Source organism: Balaenoptera musculus, chromosome 11, assembly GCF_009873245.2.
Source record: "Balaenoptera musculus isolate JJ_BM4_2016_0621 chromosome 11, mBalMus1.pri.v3, whole genome shotgun sequence".
Classification (NCBI taxonomy): domain Eukaryota; kingdom Metazoa; phylum Chordata; class Mammalia; order Artiodactyla; family Balaenopteridae; genus Balaenoptera; species Balaenoptera musculus.
The window spans coordinates 43,451,726-43,478,072 of record NC_045795.1 but is presented as its reverse complement, the minus strand read 5'-3'; the positions used below and the strand labels follow the sequence as shown (position 1 = coordinate 43,478,072).

Genomic DNA, 26,347 nt, shown 5'->3' with positions numbered 1-26,347 from the left:
TTTGCCCTCTTCTTTGCTTTTGAAAGTTGGTTTGCTTTTATGGGCCTCAGTTTTTTCATCTGGAAAATAAGAAGGTTCTCTCCAATGCTGATTTTCTAAGATTTCATTAAAGTCATATTTGTTAAGAGAGAAAGGTGGGCTAGACCAAGCTTCAGCATTTTGGAGATGATTTTCCTTATTGGCCTTAAGAACTGATTCAGGAAGACTGACCATGCTGAAGACTGAAGACTGACTCATGTCTACTTCCAATAGACAAGAGTGCACTGGTCAACAGGTCAACCTCAGTGATGCAGTGCCCCCCCTCCATCCCCACACCCATCAGCGTGCCCCTGGATGGTCCAGAGATGCCAGAAGGGGCCCGCTTTCTCTGTGGGATTAAACCTTGTAGAAGTGGTAGTCAGCACAGGTGGGGAATTTCAAAGTTACAGGGCCTTCTCAAACCACACATAGAGGGGTGGGGCAGGTACTCGAGATGAAGGTGTAAGGTAGGTGGGAGGAAGGAGGGGCCTCCTAGAGCCTTCAGGCCCTTGTGACCACTTGACTTTGGTTTCAATTGGAGTGAACTCAGGAGCCATGGGAGGGTCTTGAATAAAGCTGTGATGTGACATAACTTATTTGTAAAAGAAATGACTCTGACTTCTGAGTTGAAAATAGATGTTAGGGCGATGAGGGCAAAAACAGGGAGATGAGGACAGGAGGCTCTTGAAATAATCCAGGAATGAGATGAAGGTGACTGGCGTCAGGATGGTAGGAGCGAGGGGAAGGGAATTGCCTACACTCTGGGGATATTTTGAAGTTAGAGCCCCCAGGATTTACTGATGTATCAGATGTGAGTTTGCAAGAGAGCAGTCAAGGGTGACTCCAGTGAGATGTGGTAGAGAAAATCGGGGAAGGGGAGGAGTTTGCCTTTGGATAGATCAGAATTTTATGTTAGATGTTCAAGTAGAAATTGTAAGTGGGTGATTGAGGATAGAAGTCTGGCATTCAGAGGGAGTTCTCTTTGTGAACTGTCCTTTCTTGTATTTTGCATCTCAATTAATGCACTTCTTATACATTAAGATAATGAATCTTTTGCTATAGATGTTGTCAATAGTTCTTCTCTTAATTTGGTTTTAATTTTTAGAAAAGTAAAATTTCCCCACAATTAAATATTTTCTCTTGCTGTTTCTTCCAGTGTTCTTTTTTTGAGCATTCGATACTCTATGTTCATTGATTTAATATGATTTTCAAGAATTTTTGATTCTTGATTTCATTTTGGGAATTTATTTTGGCATTTGGGGTGACATGACGATCCAAAAAGCTCTGGTCAACTTGGAGAATGGCCATTCTAACAAACTGAAATTCAACCAGAATATTTGTCTGTGAGACAGTATTTAAATTTAACCTTGTCGAAAGAGGAATTAACATATGTAATGTGTGGCCTCAAAGGCTAATGCAATTTTTGGTCTTCTTAGTAATATGTGATGTATGTATTATGGAAGACTACAGTCCTGCTTTTGCAGTGTTGGATTTGGTTTGGGATACTACACTTTAGGAGTATGTAGGATCTGGAATTCATTCAGAAGAAGAGAGTAAACTCAGAAGACAGCCGGGTGGGGAGGGGGGGCGCAGTTACTGAGCTTCAGGTGTTATCCCAGCAAAGATGCTCTTCTCAAATTCTAAAATCCTCCAGAATGGTGGTAGAGAGAAGGAGGAAAGGGAGGAGAACTAGGCTTGCAGAGTAAGTTTGACGGGGGGTGGATAATTAGTAATAGAACAATAGGACCCAGCAGACAAGCTTCTTATGCTTTCCTCTTTTCAGACTCTGAATTGAATATGGTATCAACTGTGGACTCAATCTTTTAAGAGCTGTGGGGGTTTGGGGGCCAAGTGCCATGAAGATGAAGGACCTGGAAAATGGGATACATTAGGATGCAGGCCAAAGAAATGGCTATGATGTAGCTTGGAATAAAGAATAACAGGAAGTGGCCTCATTATGAAGTATATGAAACATCCTTCTAGAGAGAACAGTTTCCACCTGAACTCACTTCCCTTCAGTCTTGGTTCCTTACCAAAACTGCTTATGGTCTCCCTGTCTCCCGCTGCCATTAAACAACCCCGCCCCCCCCCCCCCCCCCCCCCCCCCCCGCCACACACACCTTCTGAACGTCTCACTGATAGATTAAAATGTGGACCATTTGCGTCAAATGAAGTATCCACTGCTTGGGCAGTTTATCTTCCTTTTTTCTAATAAAACGTTATTTAAAACTCATCTCTTCTATAAAGTTTTCCTAGACGAAGCTTAGTGGATTAGCTACTTCATTTTCCTTCAACACATCCCTTATGTAAATCTCATATATGGATCTTTCCATGTTTATGTCATGCGTCTCTTAAATAGATTACATTATATTTTATATAGGTAGTATATACAATAATAATAATATGTGCATAATCATTACATGTATATGAATGCTATCTGTATATTTAATTAAATTATTCAAGGAATTGTTTGGTGGCACATCTAGCACTTGTGATTTTAAAGGTCAATTCATGCCGACATTGTGTCTTCTTTTTCTTTTTTTTTAATTCTATTCTTGTCTGCTTACATTCTTTTTATTTATGTATGTATGTATGTATGTATGGCTTTGTTGGGTCTTCGTTTCTGTGTGAGGGCTTTCTCTAGTTGTGGCAAGCGGGGGCCACTCTTCATCGCGGTGCGGGGGCCACTCTTCATCGCGGTGCACGGGCCTCTCAATATCGCGGCCTCTCGTTGCCGAGCACAGGCTCCAGACGCGCAGGCTCAGTAATTGTGGCTCATGGGCCGAGTTGCTCCGCGGCATGTGGGATCTTCCCAGACCAGGGCTCGAACCCGCGTCCCCTGCATTGGCAGGCAGATTCTCAACCACTGTGCCACCAGGGAAGCCCCATTGTGTCTTCTTTTGATTGTAATCTATATGAATGCAGGGCTGTTTCTACTATTATTTTTAGAGCCCTAGGTACTGGTGACTGGTTGGACTCAATATTTATATATTTGCTTATTTATCTATTATTTCATTCATCCACTCACATACTAGATATTTGTTGGGTGTTCTTCTAGGCTAAGGGAATATAGCAGTGAAGAAAACAGAAAATATATCCTGCTGTTTTGAATATCACATTCCACTGGGGAGAGACAGGTAATAAATTCATAATTATAAAATAATAAATACGTAAATAATATCAGATGGTGGGAAGTACTATGAAAAAGATAGGACAGCAAGAGAGGGAATGAGGTTTAGCTATTGGTCATCGTCCTTTGAACATAAAGCATAACTATAGAGATTTAGGGTGGGAAATAAGAATTACTAAGAAGGTATCAGTTACCTTAAAAAGCTGAGCATTCTCCTTTTGAAATAAGCTTAGTATAACTTTAAGTGTAACCTCACTCAGGGAATGAGGCAGTTTAGCTAAGTTTAATTGCATCTGTGAATCTGAGAACAGAACCGTATCTGCAGAGATTACTTGTCAAAGGCAGGCAGTGTTTTCCTTTCATGTGCAAAGCTCAAGTCTGATTGTGTGACCCCCTGATTGAGTGGCTTGGATAGAGATCAAAGTCCTTCATCAGACCCACAATGCTGTGTGCATAGCCTCCATCCTCCCATTTTGGTCCTGTTTTGCAGGCTGCTTCCTCATGCTCTCTCTCTTCTTTCTTCTCCATGGATGTGTCTCATCCCGTCACACTGCAGGACACGTTGAAGGGCTCCCTCTGCTGCACTGTGCTTCCTTGACTGTTCCTTTGAGCCTGTGTCTTCTGGAAGCTTCCCCTAACTGCTACCCTTTGACCCTTATGGCATCACAGTTCTTCCTTAGATCTCAGCGCAGGTGAAATCTTACAGATATTCATGTGATCTATTACTCAAGTAATTTGAGCAATCAGTTAAAGCCTATAAACTCCTTGACTCATAGTTGGGTTAGGTGACAAACAAACTAGTTTCTATAGTAGATATACCTGGAAAGACAGATTTATGAATATTCTTAGAATTTAGTTGTGTAGACTTATAAACTCTGCCAATGCCTAGAGGAATCCACAGTGCACATTAAAAGTATACACTTAATTTTGGTTACCTAATTACCCTGGCTGGGTACATAAGAGCCTCTGTTGGAACTCTGGGAAACATTGAAGAAAATTATGTAATAGTATAAAATTTAAATCACCTTCTTATATTTTAAAAAGGAGAGTGACATCCAAAGAGATTTCTCTAGATTTCATTCTCGTTTTTAAGTTTAGAATATTTAAAGGAAACCAACGACTCTATCCTCACTACTGAAACAAATCTGTACATTTAGATTGGCAGAATATTTTATGGTATGGTTAGAACTGGGCTCAGAAGAGATTGTGACCCTTGCACATTTGATGATTTTATTTTCTTAATTTCCTTTTCAAAGCTATACATCTTTCCTGGAGCATCGGAACTCTGAATCATGGAAGAAAGTAAATTGATTCTGTATTCTTCAACCCTACAATTTGGCAGCGAGAATATTTTTTTCCTAAAAATGACTCATTTACAAAAAGACTTTGTGTGAACATGGAAAAGACTTACATACTCTCAGAAATCTTGCAGTTGGGGGTAGGGTGGGTATTTGGGCCTGCTAATAATTGCAAAATGGCAAAATTAATGTTGAACAGTATTAGTTGGTCACTGATCCTGTGAAAGCTACAGTTCTACAAGAAAAGACAGACACTTGTATATTCAGAAAAAGAAAAACTCAGTAAGCTATATAAAAAGCTTATCATTTTTCCTGTTTCAGGGCATTTTTCTTGTTTTAATGTACCCTGCTATGAGTCAACCAATGTTTTATTTTTTGCTCCTCTCGGAAAGTGTTCTGTGTTGTAATATTCCTCCCCATTAACCTTTATTTTCCTGATTTTTAGTCCAAAATTTGTTGTTCTGAATTTCATCCAATTTCTTCTGGTGATTTGCCCTGGGATTTCCCAGCTTGAATGTGGTTTTGGTTTTTCTTTATTTTGTTGCTAATCACGCTTCCTCTAGCTTCTAAAATAATCATTGAATATCTTGATACAACTAAGTTTTCAAGAATGCATCTCATTGTACGTTAAGAAAACAACAACAAGCTGGTTCTTATAGTGTGGGAAGCATTGATTATTCCTGTATTGCAGTTCTTCTAAAGACAAAATAAACAGGGCCATTAAAAAATACACAGAGACCTTGTTCACACGTTCAGCATTAGATCTGTATGCATGCTGAAGAAAGGTTGTCATGATGTGATGCCCAGCCATGCCATTCTTCATGCTCTAACGGTGGCCATTAAGACTACAAAATAACATTCTGCAGAAGTGTTCTCATGGCTTTGCACAATAGTCACTGAGTCTGAAGACAAGAAAGAAGCTCACCTTTACTGAGTTCCTTACGCCTGCCAGACTTTTTCACCTGTGAGTCCATTTGTTTCTTTTCAGAAGCAAAGTGGGTATTATTATCCTAGTTTATGGTGAGAAACTGAGGCTTAGCTAGGCAAAATGACTTAGCCCAAGTCCCACAGAAAGTCAAGGGAGGAGGAAAAATTCAGCCCCAGGTCTTTTCCAATTTCAAAATTCATTGCCTTTCCACTTCACTGTGTTGCCTCCCAGGATTTGGGGATGTGATGAGTCTGCCTGAGGTCACATTATAAGTCAGAGGTGAGCTGGGGACATTGTTTGGGGCATCTCCACATTGCTTTAATCCATTAAAATATGATGTGTCCTCTCTAACAAATGCAACACGTTCACTTATTTCTTCTTCGAAGGGGAGAGATGGCATGGCAGCTTTTGATCCTCTACAAAAGATTAACTTTCTGAAAAAAAATTAATAAAGCAGATATGACATTTGGCTTAACTTTTGAAAAAACTGTGAAAGCAAATAATTCATTAAATGTGAACTTTTCTGATGACCAACCATTTTGATACATAGTAACTTTCTTTTGAGTAATTTTATGAACATTCCTTTCCTCTGGGTCTTCAGAATTCTAACCAATTTAAAACTAGTCTGGCAAACGGACTCCCTTGAATCCAATGAATTGTTCTAGAATCCTAAGATTGGATGTGCCATGATGCATTTTCTGATAAGAGGGTATTTCCATCTGCTCTGTCAACTTACTTGTTATGCAACTTTTGGCAAGTTCTCAGTTTCCTCATCTGAAAATTGGGATAATGTAGAACCTACATTAAAGGGTGGCTATGAGGATTAAGTGAATTAACATATATGAAATATGTAGTCTGGAACATGATAAATACTATATAAATCATTGTTACTATTATTTATTCCAGTTACAATAGCATGTTGCAAGTCATGTCAGACTATCCAGAGAGTGCACATGGGTTTTGAAGGACCTAAAGAACATCCTAGGAGGTGGCATTTATAGGTAACCTGGTTCTGTGTAGGCATCTGCTAGCAGTGACAGCTGAAATACAATTCTAGGCCCATCTGATTCCAGAGTGAAGGAGATTCAGTGATAACTAGACTGGCAGAGATACCAGGCTGAACAAACTGTGTAGCTTGATTTTCTTCTTTCTCCTCACTGATCCTGAGAACGTGAGCCACACGGTATTACTAACAGTTTCAATTTGCAACCGGAAGCAGCTCAAGCAAACGTGGTTCCTTGGGGAGAGTTTTTTCACACTTGCGTGCAGCATGGATGACTTGGAAGTGAATTCTTCCAACGTTTGATTAACAAAATATGTAGCAGATGCTCTGTTCAATGCTCTCTATACCTCTATAGAGATATAGAAATAAATGATACCTGGTCCCTAATCTCAAGGGAACATAATCCAGTGACACAGAGACAGTGCCAGCCCAGAGAGCAGATGATGAGTTTGAAAATTGCAGGTTGTTTTGTATGGAGTATGAAGAGGTTGGTTATGAGACTCGTTCACAGTGAAGTAAAATGTTTTAGGATGGGACCAATGGACTCGAGAAATATTTGAGTTTGAGGAATATAGGAGAAAACATAATTCTGTGAACAACTGAATGGGGAAAGGCTGATGGTTGGTTATGGAATTTATATAGTCATCCTCATTCTGGGAGTAGCTGAGAGCATTTTACAAAATGAGAAATGCAAGTACATATAAAAGGAGAAAAACAATAATCTAAGACTGATCTTTCTGGGACAACCATTAGTATTGCTATTATTGTTAGTACAGCTAGCAAAGAATAGTAAGAGGAATATTTGAAAATGGGACTGGAAAAGCAGGGCATTCTGATGTTTCTGATGTTTAACTGAAATTACAGCTAAAAATGTACTGACAAGTGAGTGGGTGAATACAAAGATCCATGCAGACACCCATGAATAGCCACATGGAAACGAAGGTTTTAGATTCAAGAATGAAGATGTTATTGGAAACATTAATGAGATTTGTGTAAATAACTCTTGACAACAGAATACTGTACCCAAACAGTAAGATCCGAGGAAGATGGGATGTGAATAAGAGAGGTAAATGTTTGCCGGTGCCAAGTGGTCCAAGTCAACCCGACATTGACCCTGGTAAACCTAGATAAATGTTGAGGGACTGCAAGTTTGTTTTGGAGTTTAGTTGCCGTGTGCTGAGTGAAGATTGAATACTTTGCCTCTGTCTGAAAAAGTTGTGCTGTTTTACCAAAGCTCCAGATTCTGGTGGGATGCGTAGGAAGAAGTGGAGATGAAAGTGACCTCAGCAGATGGTTCAGCCTTGGAAGGTGTGGGGACATGTCACAGCCATGTTCGGGGGGTAAACTTTCTAAAATGGGCAAACCAAAGGCTGTTATAGACTTACCTTGAAGAATAATATTCATTCAGGTGTAGTTTATTCCAGAGCTTAACTCGGATTGCCATAAGGTAGTTTAAAAATGTATTACATTTGTTTAATCCTCCAATCCTAGATGTTTTTCTTTTGAATACATTGAATATGTTTCTAATGTGCAGAACATTTATCCAGGAACTGTGAACATTGGCTCTCTATTTCCCTCCCAGAGCCTGCCTTTTAATCAAAGCATTTCTGGATAATTTTATTGAGCTAGAGATATTTCAGACCTTTTTTCCTAAAGACTGAAGGATGTGAATTCCTTATTAAGCATTTTGCCACTTTGTTATTTTGGTTTCTTAAACAGTCACGAAGTGAAGTCGTAAGGTGTGAGAAATGTGAGAAGGAATGAATTCTGAAATGGAGGGCTGCTCTGTGTAAATATGATGAAATATTAATTACTTCTTGTTTCCTCTTCTTCAGGGATATCAGGGAATGGCAGGATCACCAGGTGTTCCAGGATCCCCAGGAGTACAAGTATGTGATCTGTATATACATATTTTAGAAATACCATTTCTAGTGAACCAAAACACCTAACTAACAGAATTTTATTTTGTGGTTAATTTAGGGAGCACGAGGACTGCCAGGTTATAAAGGAGAATTGGGGAGAGATGGAGAAAAGGTAAATACATACAAGCAAAGGTGTGTTCAGTTGTTTTAGTCACTCAAAGACAAAGGATGCAATCTGTGATGACTCCCATTCAATAGTGTTCGTCTTGGTGAATTCCAAGATGTCAGCTCAGAAATGTGTCAGTGGTCGTTGGCTGATCAAGCTCACAGGAGGCTTTTACCACCAGATCAAAGTGGTTATCACTAGATGACCACTGTCAGATGGTACAGGTATTGGTATTGTCCTGGTACCATGTTCCTTCTCTGTGATTAAGCTCTATAGGGAGCTACCTTCTTAGAGGGAAGAGCATTATGTGAATGGAGTGTGTTCCCGTGTTAGCCGCAGACAGCCATGTGTCCATCTCCACAGCAGAAATCTATCTTAGCCTTACTGGACTTCTTTCTCTTGTAGGGATTCAGTGGGTACAGACAACATTTGTCTGATTTCCTTTTTTACAGCTCTGAGATTTGCCATGTTCTTTAAATATGTTCAATATTTTAGTACCTCCCCAGGGATCTAGTCCTGCATCCAGGTAGCTGGTCCACGTCCAAGATGCCCATTGGAATTTGCTCGAATCCCCATGATGATTTGTTAGCTTAATTCCTAAAGCACAGTCTTATTTCTACGTTCTTTGAAGACCTTCTGTTTGCTCTTGATAAAAACCTGTACTAATTTTCTAGCTCCAATCCTTGCAAAATGATTGCCTTTTAAAAATAGTGTGCACAGCATTCACACCTGAGAAACACTGATCTTGACTCCATCTATTTTATGTTTTTATGGTTGCTTATGCTGGTTATAGAAAATTGTAGCTGCTCAAGTATCATCTCTGGATGGACCCCTGGCAGATCTCATGATGGGTCTGCTGCTTTCAAACTGTTTGATCTTGGCACATGACTTGATGTCTTTGAATCTTATTTTCTACGTTGACTCTGGGGATTTCTTTATAGCTTTGTTGTAAGGATTAAATGCGATAATATATGAAAAATACTTAGTGTGGTCCCTGGCACAGGGTTTTCCTTAAATAAATGCCTGTTGTTTTGTTCTGTTTTACTTATCAAGGAGCGAGGTTGTGGTTGGTATGTCACATGGGGTGGGCTGGCATGTGTCATGGGCAAGAAATGTTAGAGCAAACAGAAGGGTTAGTGTCTGGAAAAGAAACAGAGAAGATGGAATAGGTCAGGGCAGCTCTGTAATGTGGGGAGAGCCAGGGAAGGCAGAACAACAGCAATAATTGATAGAACTCTGGAAGAAGTGGTACAAAATCCTCTTGTCTCCTCAGTGGCCCTGGGCCTCTATGAATCTTTTTAGCCACTGGCAATCTCTGCCTATTTAAAATGATGGAGGTGCATCTTAAGAGGTGCTGGAGAGCAGGCCAGGCCCACAGGAATGGAGAAGTCTTATATTTTTATGCTCTGGGGGTATCATGAGAGACCTCCAACCTCCTCTAGGAGAATGGGGGATTCCACTAGGAAGGTGTGGATACCTGTTCCTAGGAGACCACATGTCAGGCACCTCACCCACATTCTAGTCTACAAGATTGTTGCTGTTGCTTTAACATTCTCACAAGTAGCCTGATTTGGGGATGTGAGGAATATATAAAAGTATGCTTGTATGAATAAGTGTATTTAGGAATGGATGGATGGATACATTTATTTGTTTTTGTGTTGACTTGGGTTTTAGAGACCCAAAATAAAAAGGAGGCTTTTTATTCGTTTATCTTAAAAGAATTGGAGTAAAATACTTTATTTAAAAGTAAAGAACAATAATCTATGAAATAGAAGCAGACTCATAGACATAGAGAACAGACTTGTGGTTGCCAAGGGAGAGAGGGATGGATTGGGAGTTTGGGATTAGCAGATGCAAACTATTACATATAGGATGGATAAACAACAAGGTCCTACTGAATAGCACAGGGAACTATATTCAATATCCTGTGATAAACCAAACTGAAAAGAATATGAAAAAGAATTATGTATATATATATATAAAATCACTTTGACATACACCAGAAACTAACACAACATTGTAAATCAACTATACTTCAATAAAACAAAAATTTTTTTAAAAAGAACAATACTTCTATTCGTCACATCTTAAGGTAACTGCTCTATCGTTTTGGGTCATTGCACTGTGTTTAAAATAGAAGTGGGTGACTTTTACAAAGCCACACATTCTATTAAAGAAGATAAGATGAATAAGACGTATGTTTATGTAAAGTTCTTTGTTTTCAGTCCAGTAGTGATTTCATTCAGTGTTGTTCTCTGAAGTTCATTGTTTGGGTGTCAGCTCTGATTGACATGGTCATTGTGGTCCTAAAATCACCACGTGCTGCCTCTAAATTCCCTCCTTATATTCCTTCTGGATGCAGGGATTTCTTTATTTAGAGCTACAATAATTTAGTGAGTTAGTTAAAGGCGTTTCCTTGGGTGTTCCTCTAGAATACAATTTGTTAACTTTCAGAAATGGGAAGGTTGAAAACATACCCTGGAGATGGCCTTGACTTGTGATCGCTCAGGGCATTTTTTCCAGGCATCACCCATGGCCTTTAGGGGATTGTTCCACACGGTAATGTTCTCTGTTAAGATATTTTCCCAGAATAATTTCCATTTTGTGGATTTCCACTGAAACTCCCATAGGAGTTTCCACTTAAGATAATTAAAATTATATGCACTTTCTTGCTGACTGTAACATTTGTTCCTCACATATCAGGAAATAGAATGTGTATAGATTTTGCATAGGGTTTTTTCCCCTGAATTTACAAAATTGAAAGGACCCTTTATCCACCAAATTGTCTTCAACTGGTAACTCATTTTATAACATGCTTTAAAGATATTCCTTGCACTCTAAGAAATACTTTAAGTACTTCAAAGAACTTCCTCAGCTTTAAGGAAACCTAATATATTTAAATCGTGTGGAGAAATATATTTTGTTAAAACTTACATTAAGGTGGGTTGGTTGGGTTTTATGGGTTTTCTAATTGAGTATTTCTAATTGGTTATATAGGTTTTGTAATTGAGTATGAAACGTTCTATGGCAATGCAATTCTGGAGACACAGGAAGTATTAATAATTTTTTTAATCTAGCCAGATTTGTACCAACTCATCACTTGGTTTCTCTGGGTTTAAGAAATAAAATATATTAATTCTATCTAAGATACATTTTGTTTAGTTTCTTCATTACAGTGTTAAACATTTGAATTGTCCTTTCAAGATCTCACTGTCCCGTTGCTCTCAGCATCCAGAACAGAGTATCATGTAATGAGCGAGCCTTTCTTACATGAATAAACCCCATTATCTGCACTTTGAAAGGCAAAAGCTGAAGTGATGTTATAGTGATATCTATTACATAGTTGGTCATAATCAAGGAACTCCAATATATATGTTGAGAGAACAGTAATAAAGGACCAAGCTGAAAAGAGTTATTAGAGAATAATATGTAAAAAATTTAACATGCTAGTGCCTTTATTTCTTGCAGAGTTCCTGAAGACAAAAAAAAAGTTTAAAAAATTAAAACAAAGCCAGTAATGACATAAGAGGGAGAGACAGAACTAACTTAGGGAAGTGGCCATCTTTCTCTTATTTCTCAAATAGGGAGAGTAATCTACCCGTGTAGCTTTCTGATAGCACCATGACCCAAACACGGGGTTATGTGTGTGTGTTTTGCAAGATGGAGAGGCTTAATGCAGTGACAGGTTCCAGGCCGTGCCCTGATTTCAGACTGCTTCACCTTCCTAGTCATACTTCTTAATCTCTTTAAACCTGGTTTCCCAAATCTAGAAAGTGGGACTATAAGTATTTCTTCATAGCCTTGCTGTAAAGACTAAATAAAATCATGCATGTACCTAGCCAAAATTAAACACTGTTAGTGATGATGACGATGATGATGATGGCGATTTGTAAATGTTTCCGAAAATATCTTTAGTTTATCCCTTATTGTTTCTCGCAGTGTTGAAGTGCCCCTTATGAAGCAATCAGACAGGAATTCCCTAAACCTCTTCCCACCCCACTTACCCTCTTTGCTGTGTGTGTACCTATATTCCACCCTCTCTTCTGTTAATATGGATGAACTGTCCATGTATAATGTCCAGCCCTCCTCTGTGCTCTGGGTCTCATCCTTCTCCATTACTTTGTGTTATTCATTAGCCCCTCTCTTCTGTGTCACTAGTTTTTTCTTTCCATTTTAAAAAATTTATTTTATTCCTGTCCTAAAGACGCAGATGTAGAGAATGGACTTGAGGACACGGGGAGGGGGAAGGGTAAGCTGGGATGAAGTGAGAGAGTGGCATGGACATATATACACTACCAATGTAGAATAGATAGCTAGTGGGAAGCAGCCGCATAGCACAGGGAGATCAACTCGGTGCTTTGTGACCACCTAGAGGGGTGGGATAGGGAGAATTGGAGGGAGACACAAGAGGGAGGAGATACGGAGATATATGTATACATATAGCTGATTCACTTTGTTATACAGCAGAAACTAACACACCATGGTAAAGCAATTATACTCTAATAAAGATGTTAAAATTTTTATTTTATTGAAATATAGTTGATTTACACTGTGTTAATTTTTGCTGTACAGCAAAGTGACTCAGTTATACACACACACACACACACACACACACACACACATATATATACACACATAGTCTTTCTCATATTCTTTTCCATTATGATTTATCACAAGATATTCAATATAGTTCCCTATGCTCTACAGTAGGACCTTGTTGTTTATCCATTCTCTGCTTAATAGTTTGCATCTGCTAATCCCAAACTCCCAACCCCTTCCTGCCCCACCGCCCTTGGCAACCACAAGTCTGCACTCTATGTCTGTGAGTCTGTTTCTGTTTCATAGATAAGTTCATTTGTGTCATATTTTAGATTCCACATATAAGTGATATCATATGATATCTGTCTTTCTCTTTCTTACTTCACTTAGTATGATCATCTCTAGTGTTGCTGAAATGGCATTATTTCATTCTTTTTTATGGCTAAGTAGTATTCCATTGTATATGTACCACATCTTCCTCTCCTCCCTTAATAGAGTTTTTTATTGTAATATTATTAAATATAGATGTATATGAGTTTAAATGTATGTCAAATATATTTACATATTTGTGATAAGCATAGCAATAATTGATATATTGGTATAATTAATGGTATAATTCACATAATAAATAATAAAATATTATTAAATACATATCTATACACTCTTTTTTTCTAATAAAATATTTTGTTTCATCAGAATCTGGAGAAATTGTGAAATTGTTACAAGCAGGGATTTTTCAGAAAACTTTCCCTCCTTCTTATGGAAGGAGTGGTACCACATTTTCCTTCTTTCCTACCTCCTTTCCTCAGAGGCTTTTCTTCCAAAGCAGCAGGGCCTCCCAAAACGTTCTCTAAAGTCAGGCTTGGTTGAGCATCCCTCTGTCTGTCCATGTGGTGCTGACCTGTGTGTGCTCAGGTTTTCACTACTTCTGTGGACGTTTTTGCAAAGTTTTGATTGTTTCCTGATCTTTCAGCCTCTTTTCTTTTAGGGCCCTATAATGGATTCAGCATCTCAGTTTATGGTGATGAACCATTCATTCTATGTCCTGCCTCATTTCTTGGCTGCTCTGCTGCTTTCTGTCCTGTTTCCTTTTTCTCCACTGGCATCATTGGGAAACTTACAACTTTTATTGAATTTTTACAGGATGCTTCATCTTGGTTCTAAACTCTTATTTCTCATCTTCATTTTGGGTGTGCTCTGTTTTATGGTCATTGATAAACTGTGGCAGGGATCGCATATTAGGAGCTTAGGAATCTACTTTTTTCCTAGACCTGAGTAGTCCAATGGTGATGCCCAAACCCAAGGGGAAGGCCCATTGCACGTTAGAGAGGGAACATTTTAGTAGATTTAAACACTTCTCAGGAAATCATTATTTGTCCTGGTCCTGTGTGACACTTAGTGGTTTTTAACTGAGAAGAGAAGGAACAGGAAGATGTGTAAGGCTTTTGACATGTTGGGTGCTGAAGGTGTTTCCTGTTGTGTGTACATTTTTCTGTTTTATTTTTAGACATGTCTTGTGTGGATATTATCCACATGCATTGCCTATCACATGCTGTCCTTGCAAAAAGTCCTATGAGGTTAGTAGAGTAAGTCATGCTCTGCCTGTTTTACATTAATTGTAAAGTAAATGAACCCTATTGTACAGTTTTGAAACTGAGAAATGAGGAACTTCAATCGTCTGCCTGAAGTTACTCAAGGATCAGGGGTTGAAATAAAATGTCTGGATCTCAGTCTGGCTTACTTTTCTTTTCTTTTCACCATATTTTTCTGCTTTGGCCAGAATTATTTTTAACAATGTGATTTCTTCCTCTTTTGCTCTATGCCTGCACCATGAGAAGGCCCAATGCCTGTGAGCAGCTGAGGAGGGGGAGGAGAGGGGGGAAGAAGGCGGGGGAGGAGGGGAGGGAGGAGGAGGTTGGCTAGATGAGTGATAGTTTGCACTGATTGTGCCATGACAGTGGATTCATGGTCTTACTTTTGCATGTGTACCTGTGAGATGTTTCCTCCTTGTCTCAAAAATAAAGGCTTTAAGAAAGAAAAAAAAACTCTCTCAAGGGAGGAGGGATAGTTCCCTGTATATTGTAGATCATCAAACTTTTAAACTGCAAAATCTTTGCAGTGAAAGTCTTTGGGGCATGTAGTCCCATATATATGTATGAATTATATGCTATGCTACTGAATAAAGGATTATGTGCATTGAAAACACAGACACACTGAGAAATTTTGAAAGAATGAGATTTTTAAAATATTAGTTTTCATATTCTCTTGCTACTCAAATAAATAATCTTGACGTAACTTTGGAGACTGAGACTCTAGATCAACCTGTGAGATTGGCAGGCTTTTCAAAGGCTTGTTATCAGTCAGGAAGCTTCGAGGCAACCTGGGGAAAATGGAACCAACTTACTGCAAATCTTGGATTCTCTTTGATTCTAATCTCTTGTAAACTCAGTGGGAATCAAGAGTGTGACTCCTCAAAATAATTTTTTTATTGGAATTTTCTTGGAGGACTCAAGAGTGTTTACTATATTTTAGAAAATGAAAGTATTTGCATATTCAGTAAATTATCATTAATCCCAAGCAAGACATCAGCTAGGATAGAGTAGGTTATGTTGCAATAACACACAAATGCCAAATGCCAATGCCTTAAAACAAAAAAGGTTTATTGCTCATCAAATTGCACAATTATTAGCAGACTCAGGCTAACAAAAGTTTCACCCTCTAGATTATAACTAATTACAGTAGCAGGTCCCTAGAGAGTCAAAGAGTGGCTCATAAACCACTTCCATTCATCTTTAATTAGCTAGAGCAAATTTTGTAAACCACACCAACTTCAAGAGTCAGGAAAGTGTGATTTCCCCCCCCCCCCCATATGCTTAGAAGTAGAGAGAATCTGAATATTGATAAATAATAATCATGTCTACTAAGACGAAATAAGAATGCATCAAGAACGGATTATTTTCAAAGAGATTGGTGTCTAATAAAGCACACAACACATACAAAGTAACTATTTTAAGAGAGTAAATGTTAAGTGCCAAAGATGAGAGTTGAATAAAACTCTAGGAGTTGAGAGGAAAGTTGAAAATTCAAAAAGGCTTCGTGAAAGAAACTGTAAACCGAAGGTTAATCATAGATACAGACTTATAGGGGCTGTTCTTACCTAATTTAAGAAACCTCTAACTTAGGGAGACTGTGGTTCCTTACTGTACTTTGTGTGTGTGTGTGTGTGTGTGCGTGTGTGTGTGTGTATTATCAACAAGACTGTATGAACATCTTTGTATATATTTCTCAATAACTTTTTCTGAGTGTATCCATAGGAAAATTTCCCGGAAGTGGAACTGATTAGAGAATCAAAGGGTTAAGTTCATAATTAAATTTTGAGACAAATTGCCTATTTACCTTCCAGAAAATGTGTACTCCCCCAACAAGTGTGTGAAATATCTTTCTTCACACCCTTATCAGCACTGAATTTCATTAAATTTCTGATTTTCATCAATATATGTTAAAAATGGTATTGGTTTGATTTGCAATCCTTTATTAGTGAATAAGGTAAAGTACCTGTCATATGATTTTTGGTCATATTGTTACTTCTCTGTAATTTGCTTTGTATTTATATCCTTTATTTTTTCCTACTGGGCTGTTCATCTTTTTAAAAATTGATTTTTATATGCATGTCATAAATTGTGTGAAAATATTTTTTCTGGCTTATGTGTTTTGATTTGGGTTTTGGAATTTTAGACATACAGAAATTTTAACTATTTATATATATAAAGTTTTACTTCTTTTCTCCTATGTTTATATCTGTATAGAAAGATTCAGCATTCTAACGTTTTGAATATAATTACTCCTGCTTTGATTTTTGGAATTTTTATTATTTTATATTTTAATCTTAAAATTTTCAATATTTGGAGTAAAGTTAGATGAGTATTCATATTTTCCCCTTTCTTTTCCTAAAAGGATAGCCAGTTGCTAAACAGTATTTTTGAAATTTCACTTTTTTTCTCATTTATTTGTAAAACCATCATTATCACTGAATTTCCTTTCTCATTTGGGTCTGCTGTTTTTGGCTTTCCGTTCTGTTCCATTTACCTGTCTACACCTTCTCCACTGCCAAACAGTTTTAATTATTGTCTCTTCATAATATGATTTAATACTGGCAGGCCTAGTCCTTCCTCATTATTCTTTATGATCAAAATTTTCCTGGCTATTCTTACATGTTTATTTTTGCAGATAAAGCTCAGTATCTTTTCTTACCACTTATTGCTACCCATTACTTTTAAACCTTGGACACAACTTGACTGAGTATATTGTGTTTGGGTCACATTTTCTCATGTTTTGTATTTTGTAGGTATTGTCTTAGTATTCCCCAAGCATTTTGCTAAATTTCTCTGCCCTTCCCCCATTTCATTGCTGTATGTTAACATGGATGCTCTGCCTTTTATTTTACTTAAAAGTCTTGCTTATGCCCATGTGGGTAGCTTTGTCCAGATTATATATTTTTTTGGTTCCAATGTGGGTTAATGCTCCTGGTCTTTTCAGTTCATCTGAGATGAGTTTGTCTTATCTCCAGGAAAATAAAGTTTGAAGATGGTGTCTTCTATAAACTGTAGCCAGAGAAGGGAAGTCTTAGCTGGGACTTGGTTCATCCTTAAAGGGAATCCTGCTTTGCCCCTTTCTTCTGTACTTTTATTAAGTACTCATTGCCCAGCTAAGTTCCATCTTATCAAGAGTGTATCTTAGTCTACCTGGCCTTCAACTGCTCATCTCATTTCAGCCTGAGTTAGCGCAGGTGGTTCTCTCACCATTAATTTATTAGATAGTGCTGGAAACTGAAAATGGAGTAGTAATATTGCCTTTGAAGGGTTCTATGCCTTGAATAACTGTGTCACTCTTTAAAACATGGGGATAAATAACCTTCATTAAATTAAGATTTCTAAGAATTACATCCATCATAGATAACTGGTCACATCCTCTTCTCTCCCTACCAGACAAGCTAAGAAGATCATGAATTGTTTGTAGGCAATGATCTTAATTTGCCTAAATAAAAGTGAATTGAGGGGCTTCCCTGGTGGCGCAGTGGTTGAGAATCTGCCTGCCAATGCAGGGGACACAGGTTTGAGCCCTGGTCTGGGAAGATCCCACATGTCGCGGAGCAACTGGGCCCGTGAGCCACAATTACTCAGCCTGCGCGTCTGGAGCCTGTGCTCTGCAACGAGAGAGGCTGCGATAGTGAGAGGCCCATGCACCACGATGAAGAGTGGCCCCCGCTCGCCGCAACTAGAGAAAGCCCTCGCATAGAAACAAAGACTCAACACAGCCATAAATAAATAAATTAATTAATTAAAAAAAAAAAAGTGAATTGACCCAAATCTTGCTGTGCCAGCCATTGGGCTTCTCTTAACTGTGTCTTGACAATTAAGATTTTTGAAGCTAGGGCAATAGCACCCAGTATGTCCCACAGAAATAAGTCTTAAAACGATGTCCACTAAATATCAAGCTGTTGTGATTTTCTCCATCTCTCCTCCTTTGGAGAGATGGCCTTTCCTCTTCATAAACTCATCTGGATAGATACCTACTATGAACAATTTCCTAAGATCAGCAATTGGAAAAAAATTCCACAGAATCCTAGAGTGTTTTGAAACCTTTGGCTCAGGGTTTGTCCTCACTGAGCTGGGACCTCAAGAGGCTGGCTCTCTTCACAGAGTCTTGGCACTTGATCATTTCTATTAACTCCTAGGCCTTGCCACTGTAAGAGCCTAAATATTTTTAGAATAGGTGGCTACTCTCTAAGGTTGGAGTCAGCATTGCTGATGAGATTCCCCTGGCCCCAAATACTTTCCTTCTCTGATTATAAATGAAACCCTGATAAATGAGGATTGGTCTTTCATAGAGATAGGGTTTTAATGTAGATGTGCACTGAACAGTTTGCAGATTTATTTCCAATGAATTTTGACAAGAATGAGGTGGAAGAATATATGTTGATTTTTTTTTGGCTGAAAAGTGTTTTCTTTAATTAATTTGTTTTATTTTCAGGGTGACCGTGGACTTCCTGGTTTTCCTGGGCTTCATGGAATGCCAGGATCAAAGGTTGAAGAAATCTGTTCTTCTTAAAATTAAGCAATGCCATATTTTATTTCAAATTTAAAGTACTTTATGTTATAAATGGGTTATAAATAAATGTTGATATATAAATTAAAATATATTAAAGTAAATGACTGGGTTAAGATTAATAATCATAGTTTACATAAAGCTTTTACAAATTTCCTTTAAAATTTTCAGCCATAAATCTTATAGTATTTAAAAATTGGTGAGTAGTTTTCATTATATAGAAATTGTCTTAACTATAAACCTTTTACTATAAGGCCCTGTTATAGTAACAAATGCCCTGATTTTTCCTTGCTTTTGGTTATAAAGCCTGGGAAATAGGACTTTTGTAAACAAACTTTAAATAATTTATTTCTATTTTATTTTGATGTGGACATATTAAACTCTGTTGTTTATAATTGGAATTGTTTTTTCTTTAATATATAAGCGAAATATTAATATTTCTCTAAAATTCAGGATTTATATTTTTATCTTTTAGGGTGAAATGGGTCCCAAAGGAGATAAAGGATCACCTGGATTTTATGGCAAAAAGGGAAGTATAGATCCCAAAACAAAGTATCCATATTGAACTTTCAATACAATGGAAATAGAAAATTTGAATTTCAGTCCCAGCCCACTGTTGTAGCAATTAGCTTTGTTCACCTTTCTCAGGGGATTTATTCAGAACAATGGAAAAATAACTGTTGACTGTTATGCATGGTATTCTATAAGAATACTTTGTGTTATTGAGCCTTCTGAACTTTAAAAATATTTACAGAGAGATTCCTTGGAAGTGATAGCTGTTTAACAGTGTCCATTGAGAATCCTATTTTTTCACATTGAAGGAAATGTTTAGTCTCTTTATATTTAAGATGCTCATTGCTTTTTACTTTTGCCAAGTAGTGGTTTCTGTGTTTAGATGCTTGTAATTCTGCATCCATCTTATCCTCAATGTCATGTTGTGTCCTGGTAAAATAATGCTTTGCTGAAAGCTGCAGGGCCAACACAAGCTGTGGTTCCATGAATTCTGTCACTCCATAAGGAAGTTAGCTTACTTTCCTATTTAAGTTCAAGTTGGAATTTTAAAGCCTTATTGTAAGGATTGTTTTTAAGTGTTTATTTTTAATACAGGGTGCAAAAGGTGAAAAGGGGAATGATGGTTTTCCTGGCCTTCCTGGACGTGCTGTGAGTTTGACAGAAAAAGTTCTTAAGTATTTTACTTTAAATAAAATGTAACCTCTACTATCTTCTTTTAAAAAGAAAAATTAGTGCAAAAAACATATTAAAATACTTGCATTTATTTTTTCAGGGAGAACCAGGAAGACATGGAAAGGATGGATTAATGGGTAGCCCTGGTTACAAGGTATTTACAAAAAAAAAAAAGATTTCTGTAACTTGTGAGTGAATATGAGAAAAATGTACAGATATTAGACTTTTTTAATGTATCACATTGGTATAAAATGAATGAACTAAAAGTTGTTTTAGTGTAATTTTAAAATGATTCTAAATTTATTTTGAGTCTATCATGAATTCTTCTGTGTTGGAAATAAAATCCCAGGATATTAAAAGGTTGAGCTTCTTTGATGAGTCATTCAGATGGGTTTGTTTGGTGGATTAGAGGCAGAAGTACTTAGCTGTGTCTCCCAAGGGATTCAGTTTTTTTTCAGAGAGTAGGGACGGAACCCTTAACCCTAACAATTTCAACCTTAACCCTGACAACTTGTGTGGTATGAATATGGGAGAATTAGAGTAAGAAGAACAGCAAAAGTGCCAATCACTCACCAGTCCTGAAAAAACTCAAAGGCACATGCCCTTACGATGGTGGGTTAACATCATCTTATTCTTACATAAAAAACTTCTTTGGGTCAATTATCAAATAGAAACAGGCTTTCTATAGTGTGGCTTATTAAATAAAAAGACATCAGGTAGGTATATGTATTCAAGTCAGTGTATCTGGAATGAGCCAACAATCCACCTCATTGTCCTACTGTACATTGTTTTGGTTTTGTTTTTGTGTTTTTTGATCCCGAAGGAGAGAATTTGTGTAAATCCATCAACCACCGAGACCACTTGATCAAGCGTTGGATTTAGAGATGTCATCATTTTTCCTAATGGTCAGCACTTTGAAGGCCAAACTTGCTCAGAAATTCAGTCCAAATTTTCTTGGTCTATAGATATTTTCCCTTCCTTTGGAAACATTGTCCATTTTTTCACTTAAAGGTTATGAAAGTTCTCCAAATATCAATGATTCCTTAAAGATTATAGATAGTACTTCCTGAATGTAAAATATGGGGGTCCATTTTCAAGAGCTCAGTCATGTGTTGTTAATTATATTTCACTGGTTTTGTATTTTATTTCCCACTTGTTTGTTGATTAAGCAGATATTTATTGTTATTTATTAGGTGCTGGACAAATAGAAGAAAACAAAACTCTCATGGAGTTTATAATCTAGTTTCTCTAGGTTAGAGAACACAGATTCTTCTCCTTACCTGCAGATTAGGGATTCATCTAATTTAATTTTTCTTTGTCTTCTGTTATCAAAAGACCCTGTGCCCCAAGAAATGAGATTATACTTTTTGGGGGGTGGTAGAGTTTAGAGAATAGAAGCGAGTTGGAGTTCCACCTCTCAATGACTTTTTCTAACTAACTGTATGTTGTATGTCAAATTCTTTGACCTTCAGTTTTCTCCATTTCAAAAATGGAGTAAATGTTACCTACTTAGGATGGTGTGGTAGAGACAGAGTAAGATAAAGGAATAAGTGTTCAATAAGGAATTCATTTACTGCCAATTTTTTGATTTGAACATAGCCTTAAGGTGCCTTTTTGAGCTTTTTTAAAAAAAAACACTTTATTGAGGTATGATTGACATACAAAAACCTGTACATATTTAATGTAGGCAATTTGGTGAGTTTGTATGTAAGTATACGCAGTGAGCCATCACTGCAATCAATGCCATAAACATATCTGTCACCTCCAAAAATTTCCTTCCTCCCTCTTATTATTATTATTATATTAAAAAAAAATAAATTTATTTATTTATTTATTTTTGGCTGTGTTGGGTCTTTGTTGCTGTGTGTGGGCTTTCTCTAGTTGTGTCGAGTGGGGGCTACTCTTCGTTGCGGTGCACTGGCTTCTCAATGCGGTAGCTTCTCTTGTTGTGGAGCATGGGCTCTAGGTGTGCAGGCTTTAGTAGTTGCGGCACGTGGGCTCAGTAGCTGTGGCGCACGGGCTTAGTTGCTACGCTGCATGTGGGATCTTCCCGGACCAGGGCTCGAACCCGTGTCCCCTGTGTTGGCAGGCGGATTCTTAACCACTGTGCCACCAGGGAAGCCTTCTCCATGTCTTTTCATGACTTGATAGCTCATTTCTTAGTACTGAGTAATATTCTTGTCTGGATAGTCCACGGTTCATATTTCCTTTTTGGAATCTTTGGATAATGAATCATACCTAAATTTCTCTGACTGTATTAATATCTATTTTCTTCCTCCCACCCAGATTTTTGTTTTGGAATTTTTCAGTCCTACAGAAAATTGAACCTCATAAATATATGAATATTTATTTCTATAATTTTTTTTTGTTGAGCCAGTGGAAAGTAAATGAGACACCGTGCATTTCTCTCCTAAACACTTTAGCTTATATCTCCTAAGAATACTTTAATTCCATTATGATGCCCAAGAGATTTAATATCAATACAATACTATTTTCTAATATGAGCCCATATTCAAATTTTTCTAATTGCTTAAAAATTGTTCTAAATAGCTATTTTTTTCACCTGATACAATCAAGATTTGTGCCTTGCATTTGGTTGTGTATTAGTCAGGGTTGCTCCAGAGAAACAAAACCGATAGGATGTGTGTATGTGTGTGTGTATTTACATTATTTATAATGTATTTGTCAATATATAAATGTATATTTTTATACCATATATATCAAAATAAATATCTTTTCGTGTGTATATATATATATTTTATATAGAGAGAGAAGGGTAAGGGGGTGTTGGTGAGGGAAAGGGCGAGGGACAGGGAGGGATGGGGATTGATTAATTTATTCATTCATTCAAAGGAATTGTCTCATGCAATTCTGGGGACTCTGCTTTCTGTCACTATAGTTTTACCATTCTCGCAATGTCAGTTAAATATAATCATACTGTATTTAGTCGTATGGATATATGACAGTTGGTTTCTTCATCTATCAACTGATGAACATTTGAATTGTTTCCTATATTTGGCACTTATGAATAATGTTGATATGAATATTCTTATGCACATCTGAGTTGAACAAGTTTTCATTTCTCTTGGGTTGATACCTAGTAGAATTGCTGGATTGTATGGTGAGTGTATATTTAACTTCCTAAGAAAATTCCTAACTATTTTCCAAAGTGGTTTCATTCTTCTCTATTGCCATCAGCAATTCAAGAGAATTCCAGTTTTACCACATCCTGCCAACACTTAATATTTTGTATTTTAGCTATTTTAGTTGGTACATCATGGCATCTCATGTGGTTTTAGTTTGCATTTTTCTGATGACTGACAGTGTTGACATCTTCTTATGGGCTTGTTGGCCATTTGTATATCTTCTTTTGTGAAGTATCTATTCAAAATATTTGACCACTTAAAAAAACTTTGGGTGGTTTGTTTTCTTATTGATGAATTGTAAGAGTTCTTTGTATATTCTGGATATTGGTCCTTTATCAGATATGTATTTGTGAATATTATCTCCCGATCTTTGGATTGCCTTTCTTCCTTAATGGTGTCTTTTGATGGGAAGAAGTGTTTCTTCTGGATGAAGTCTAACTTCTTAAAATATTTTTCGGTTCATGCCTTCTGTGTTCTATTTAATCTTTACCTAACTTAGGGGCAGAGATTTGCTCGTATCTTTTCTTCTAAAAGAAAATATTATCAAAGTTTCTAAACGCACATATAGAACATCATATTTTCTAAAACTGTATCATCTTAGCTTACAAATTTAGCTCTATGATCCATTTTGATGATTTTAATTTCTATGTATGGTGTGAGGTAAAAGTTAAGGTTCTTTTTTTTCCCCATTTGGAGACCTGGTTTTTCCAACACAATTTATTGAAGAGAGTATCATTTCCCATTGAATTACATGAGCATTTTTGCCAAGTATCAATTAATCAATATACGTGTGAACCTATTTTTGGACTCTTGATTTTGTTCTACTCATCTATACCTCTATCGTTTTGTCAACAACACGCTGTCCTGATTATCATAACTTTAAATTAAGTCTGGGAATCAGTTAGTATAAGCATCTAAATTTGTTTTTCTTTTTAAAATTGTAATAGTCTAGGTCGATATAAATTTCATATAAGCTTTAGTATCAGCTTGAAATTTTCTTACAAAAAAAGCCTTCTGAAACTTGTTAAAGAAACATTTTAGTTTGGAATACTTTTAGATTTACTGAAAAGTTGTAGATAAATAAAGTTGTAAATAGTACAGAGACGTTTCCTTATACACCTTACCCAGTTTCTCCTGATGTTAACATCTTATATTAGTATGATGCATTTGTCAAAAGTAAGAAATCAGTATTGTCAAATTGTTGTTAATGGAACTCCATACTTTATTTGGATTTCATCAGTTTTTCCTCTAATGCCCTTTTGCAGTTCCAGGATCCAATCCAGGATATACCACATCGCATTTATTTTTGTCATGCCTCCTTAGTCTCCTCTAATCCGTGATGATTTATCAGTCTTTTCTTACTTTTTATGACTTAGTTTTGCAGAGCGTTAGTTAGGTTTTCTGTAGAATGTCACTCAATTTGGGTTTGTCTGATTAGACTGGAATTATTTTGGGAGTGGCAGAGAAGGATAACACAAAGGTCAGTGCCCTTCTCATCATATTAGAGAGTAAATACTATCCACATGTCTGATCATTGGTATGTTAACCTTGGTCCCTTGGTTATGGTATTATCCATGTTCAGTTTACCCATGATCAACGTGGGGGTCAGGGCCACTGACCCTCCCCACAGTTGAAAATCCTAGTATAATTTAAAGTTGGCCCTCTGTATATGTGGTTCCTCTGTATCCATGGATCCGAATTTGTGGATTCAACCAACCAGGGATCACGCGGTACTATACTATTTATTGTTGAAAAAAAACCGCATATAAGTGGATCCCTGTAGTTCAAACCTGTGTTGTTCAAGGCCCAAATATATTTGTCAGGTTTCTCCACTGTGAAGTTACTGCTTTTTCCTTTCCACATTCCATTTGGAAGCGAGTCCACAAATCCAGCCCCTATTCAAGATGGGGAAGTATCAACACAGCATATCATTCCGCTTATGTTGGTTTTCTTTAATTTATCTCAACAATGTTATGTGGTTTTCAGTGTACATGTCTTGTATGTCTTTTGTTAAATTAATACCCGAGTATTTTATTTTTTATACTCTTACGAATAGTTTATTTTTAATTTATTTTTGTTTGTTGCTTAGCATATGAAAATACAATTTGTTTTGGCATATTGATCATATACCCTGCAATACTGCTAAATCTGTTTATCAGTTCCTGCAACTTTCTTTGTAAATTCCTTATGCTTTTCTGCATAGATGATCATACTGTCTGCAAATCAAGAGAGTTTTCTTCTACTATACCAATTTATATTGATATGACTCTATTTTAATAGTTTTATTGCACTGACCCAGCCCTCCAATACAATATTGAGTAGAAGTGGTGAGAATGTACTTTCTTGCCTTGGTTTCTGACAAGGTGGAGAACCTTCAGTCTTTCACCAGTGTTACTTGCTGGTTTTACATAGAAACCCTACATCAAGTTGAAATTCCTTTTTATTACTACTCTCTTGAGCATTTTTTCTCTTTTTAATTATGACTAGGTGTTGAAATTCATCAAAAACCTTGTTTACATTTATTGAGTTGATTATATTGTTTTCCTCCCTTATTTCCTTAATATGATGTATAACATTGATTTTTGTATGTTATGTCAAACTTTCATTATTGGGATAAACCCCAATTGTTCATCTTATATTATTATTCTTACATATTGTTGGATTCAATTTGGAAATATTGTTTTAAAAGACTTTTGTGTCTATGTTCATGAGATATATGGTCAGTAGTTTTCTTGTCATATTTTCTATGGCTTTGATATCAAAATAATACTGTCTTCTATTTTCTGAAAGAGTTTTTATAGAATTGGTATCATTTCTTCCTTATTTGGTACAATTCATTAGTGAAGCCATTTGGACCCGGGCTTTGTGGGTGTGAGGAAGATTTTAATTACTAATTCAATTCCATTGCTAAATATTGGGCTATTTAGAGCTTCTCTTTCTTCTCAATTAAGTTTTGGTAATTTGTAC

The 26,347-nt window shown here is 36.9% G+C and overlaps 1 protein-coding gene across 1 annotated transcript in view; it reads left to right on the top strand.

Moving 5' to 3' along the window:
- Positions 1 to 26,347, top strand: part of COL21A1 (collagen type XXI alpha 1 chain) — a 183,440-nt gene that overhangs the window by 89,449 nt on the left and 67,644 nt on the right. The window contains 6 exon segments of the mRNA XM_036870157.1: positions 8,213 to 8,266; positions 8,358 to 8,411; positions 18,975 to 19,028; positions 19,525 to 19,578; positions 20,157 to 20,210; positions 20,335 to 20,388. Coding sequence (XP_036726052.1) covers positions 8,213 to 8,266; positions 8,358 to 8,411; positions 18,975 to 19,028; positions 19,525 to 19,578; positions 20,157 to 20,210; positions 20,335 to 20,388 — 324 coding nt within the window.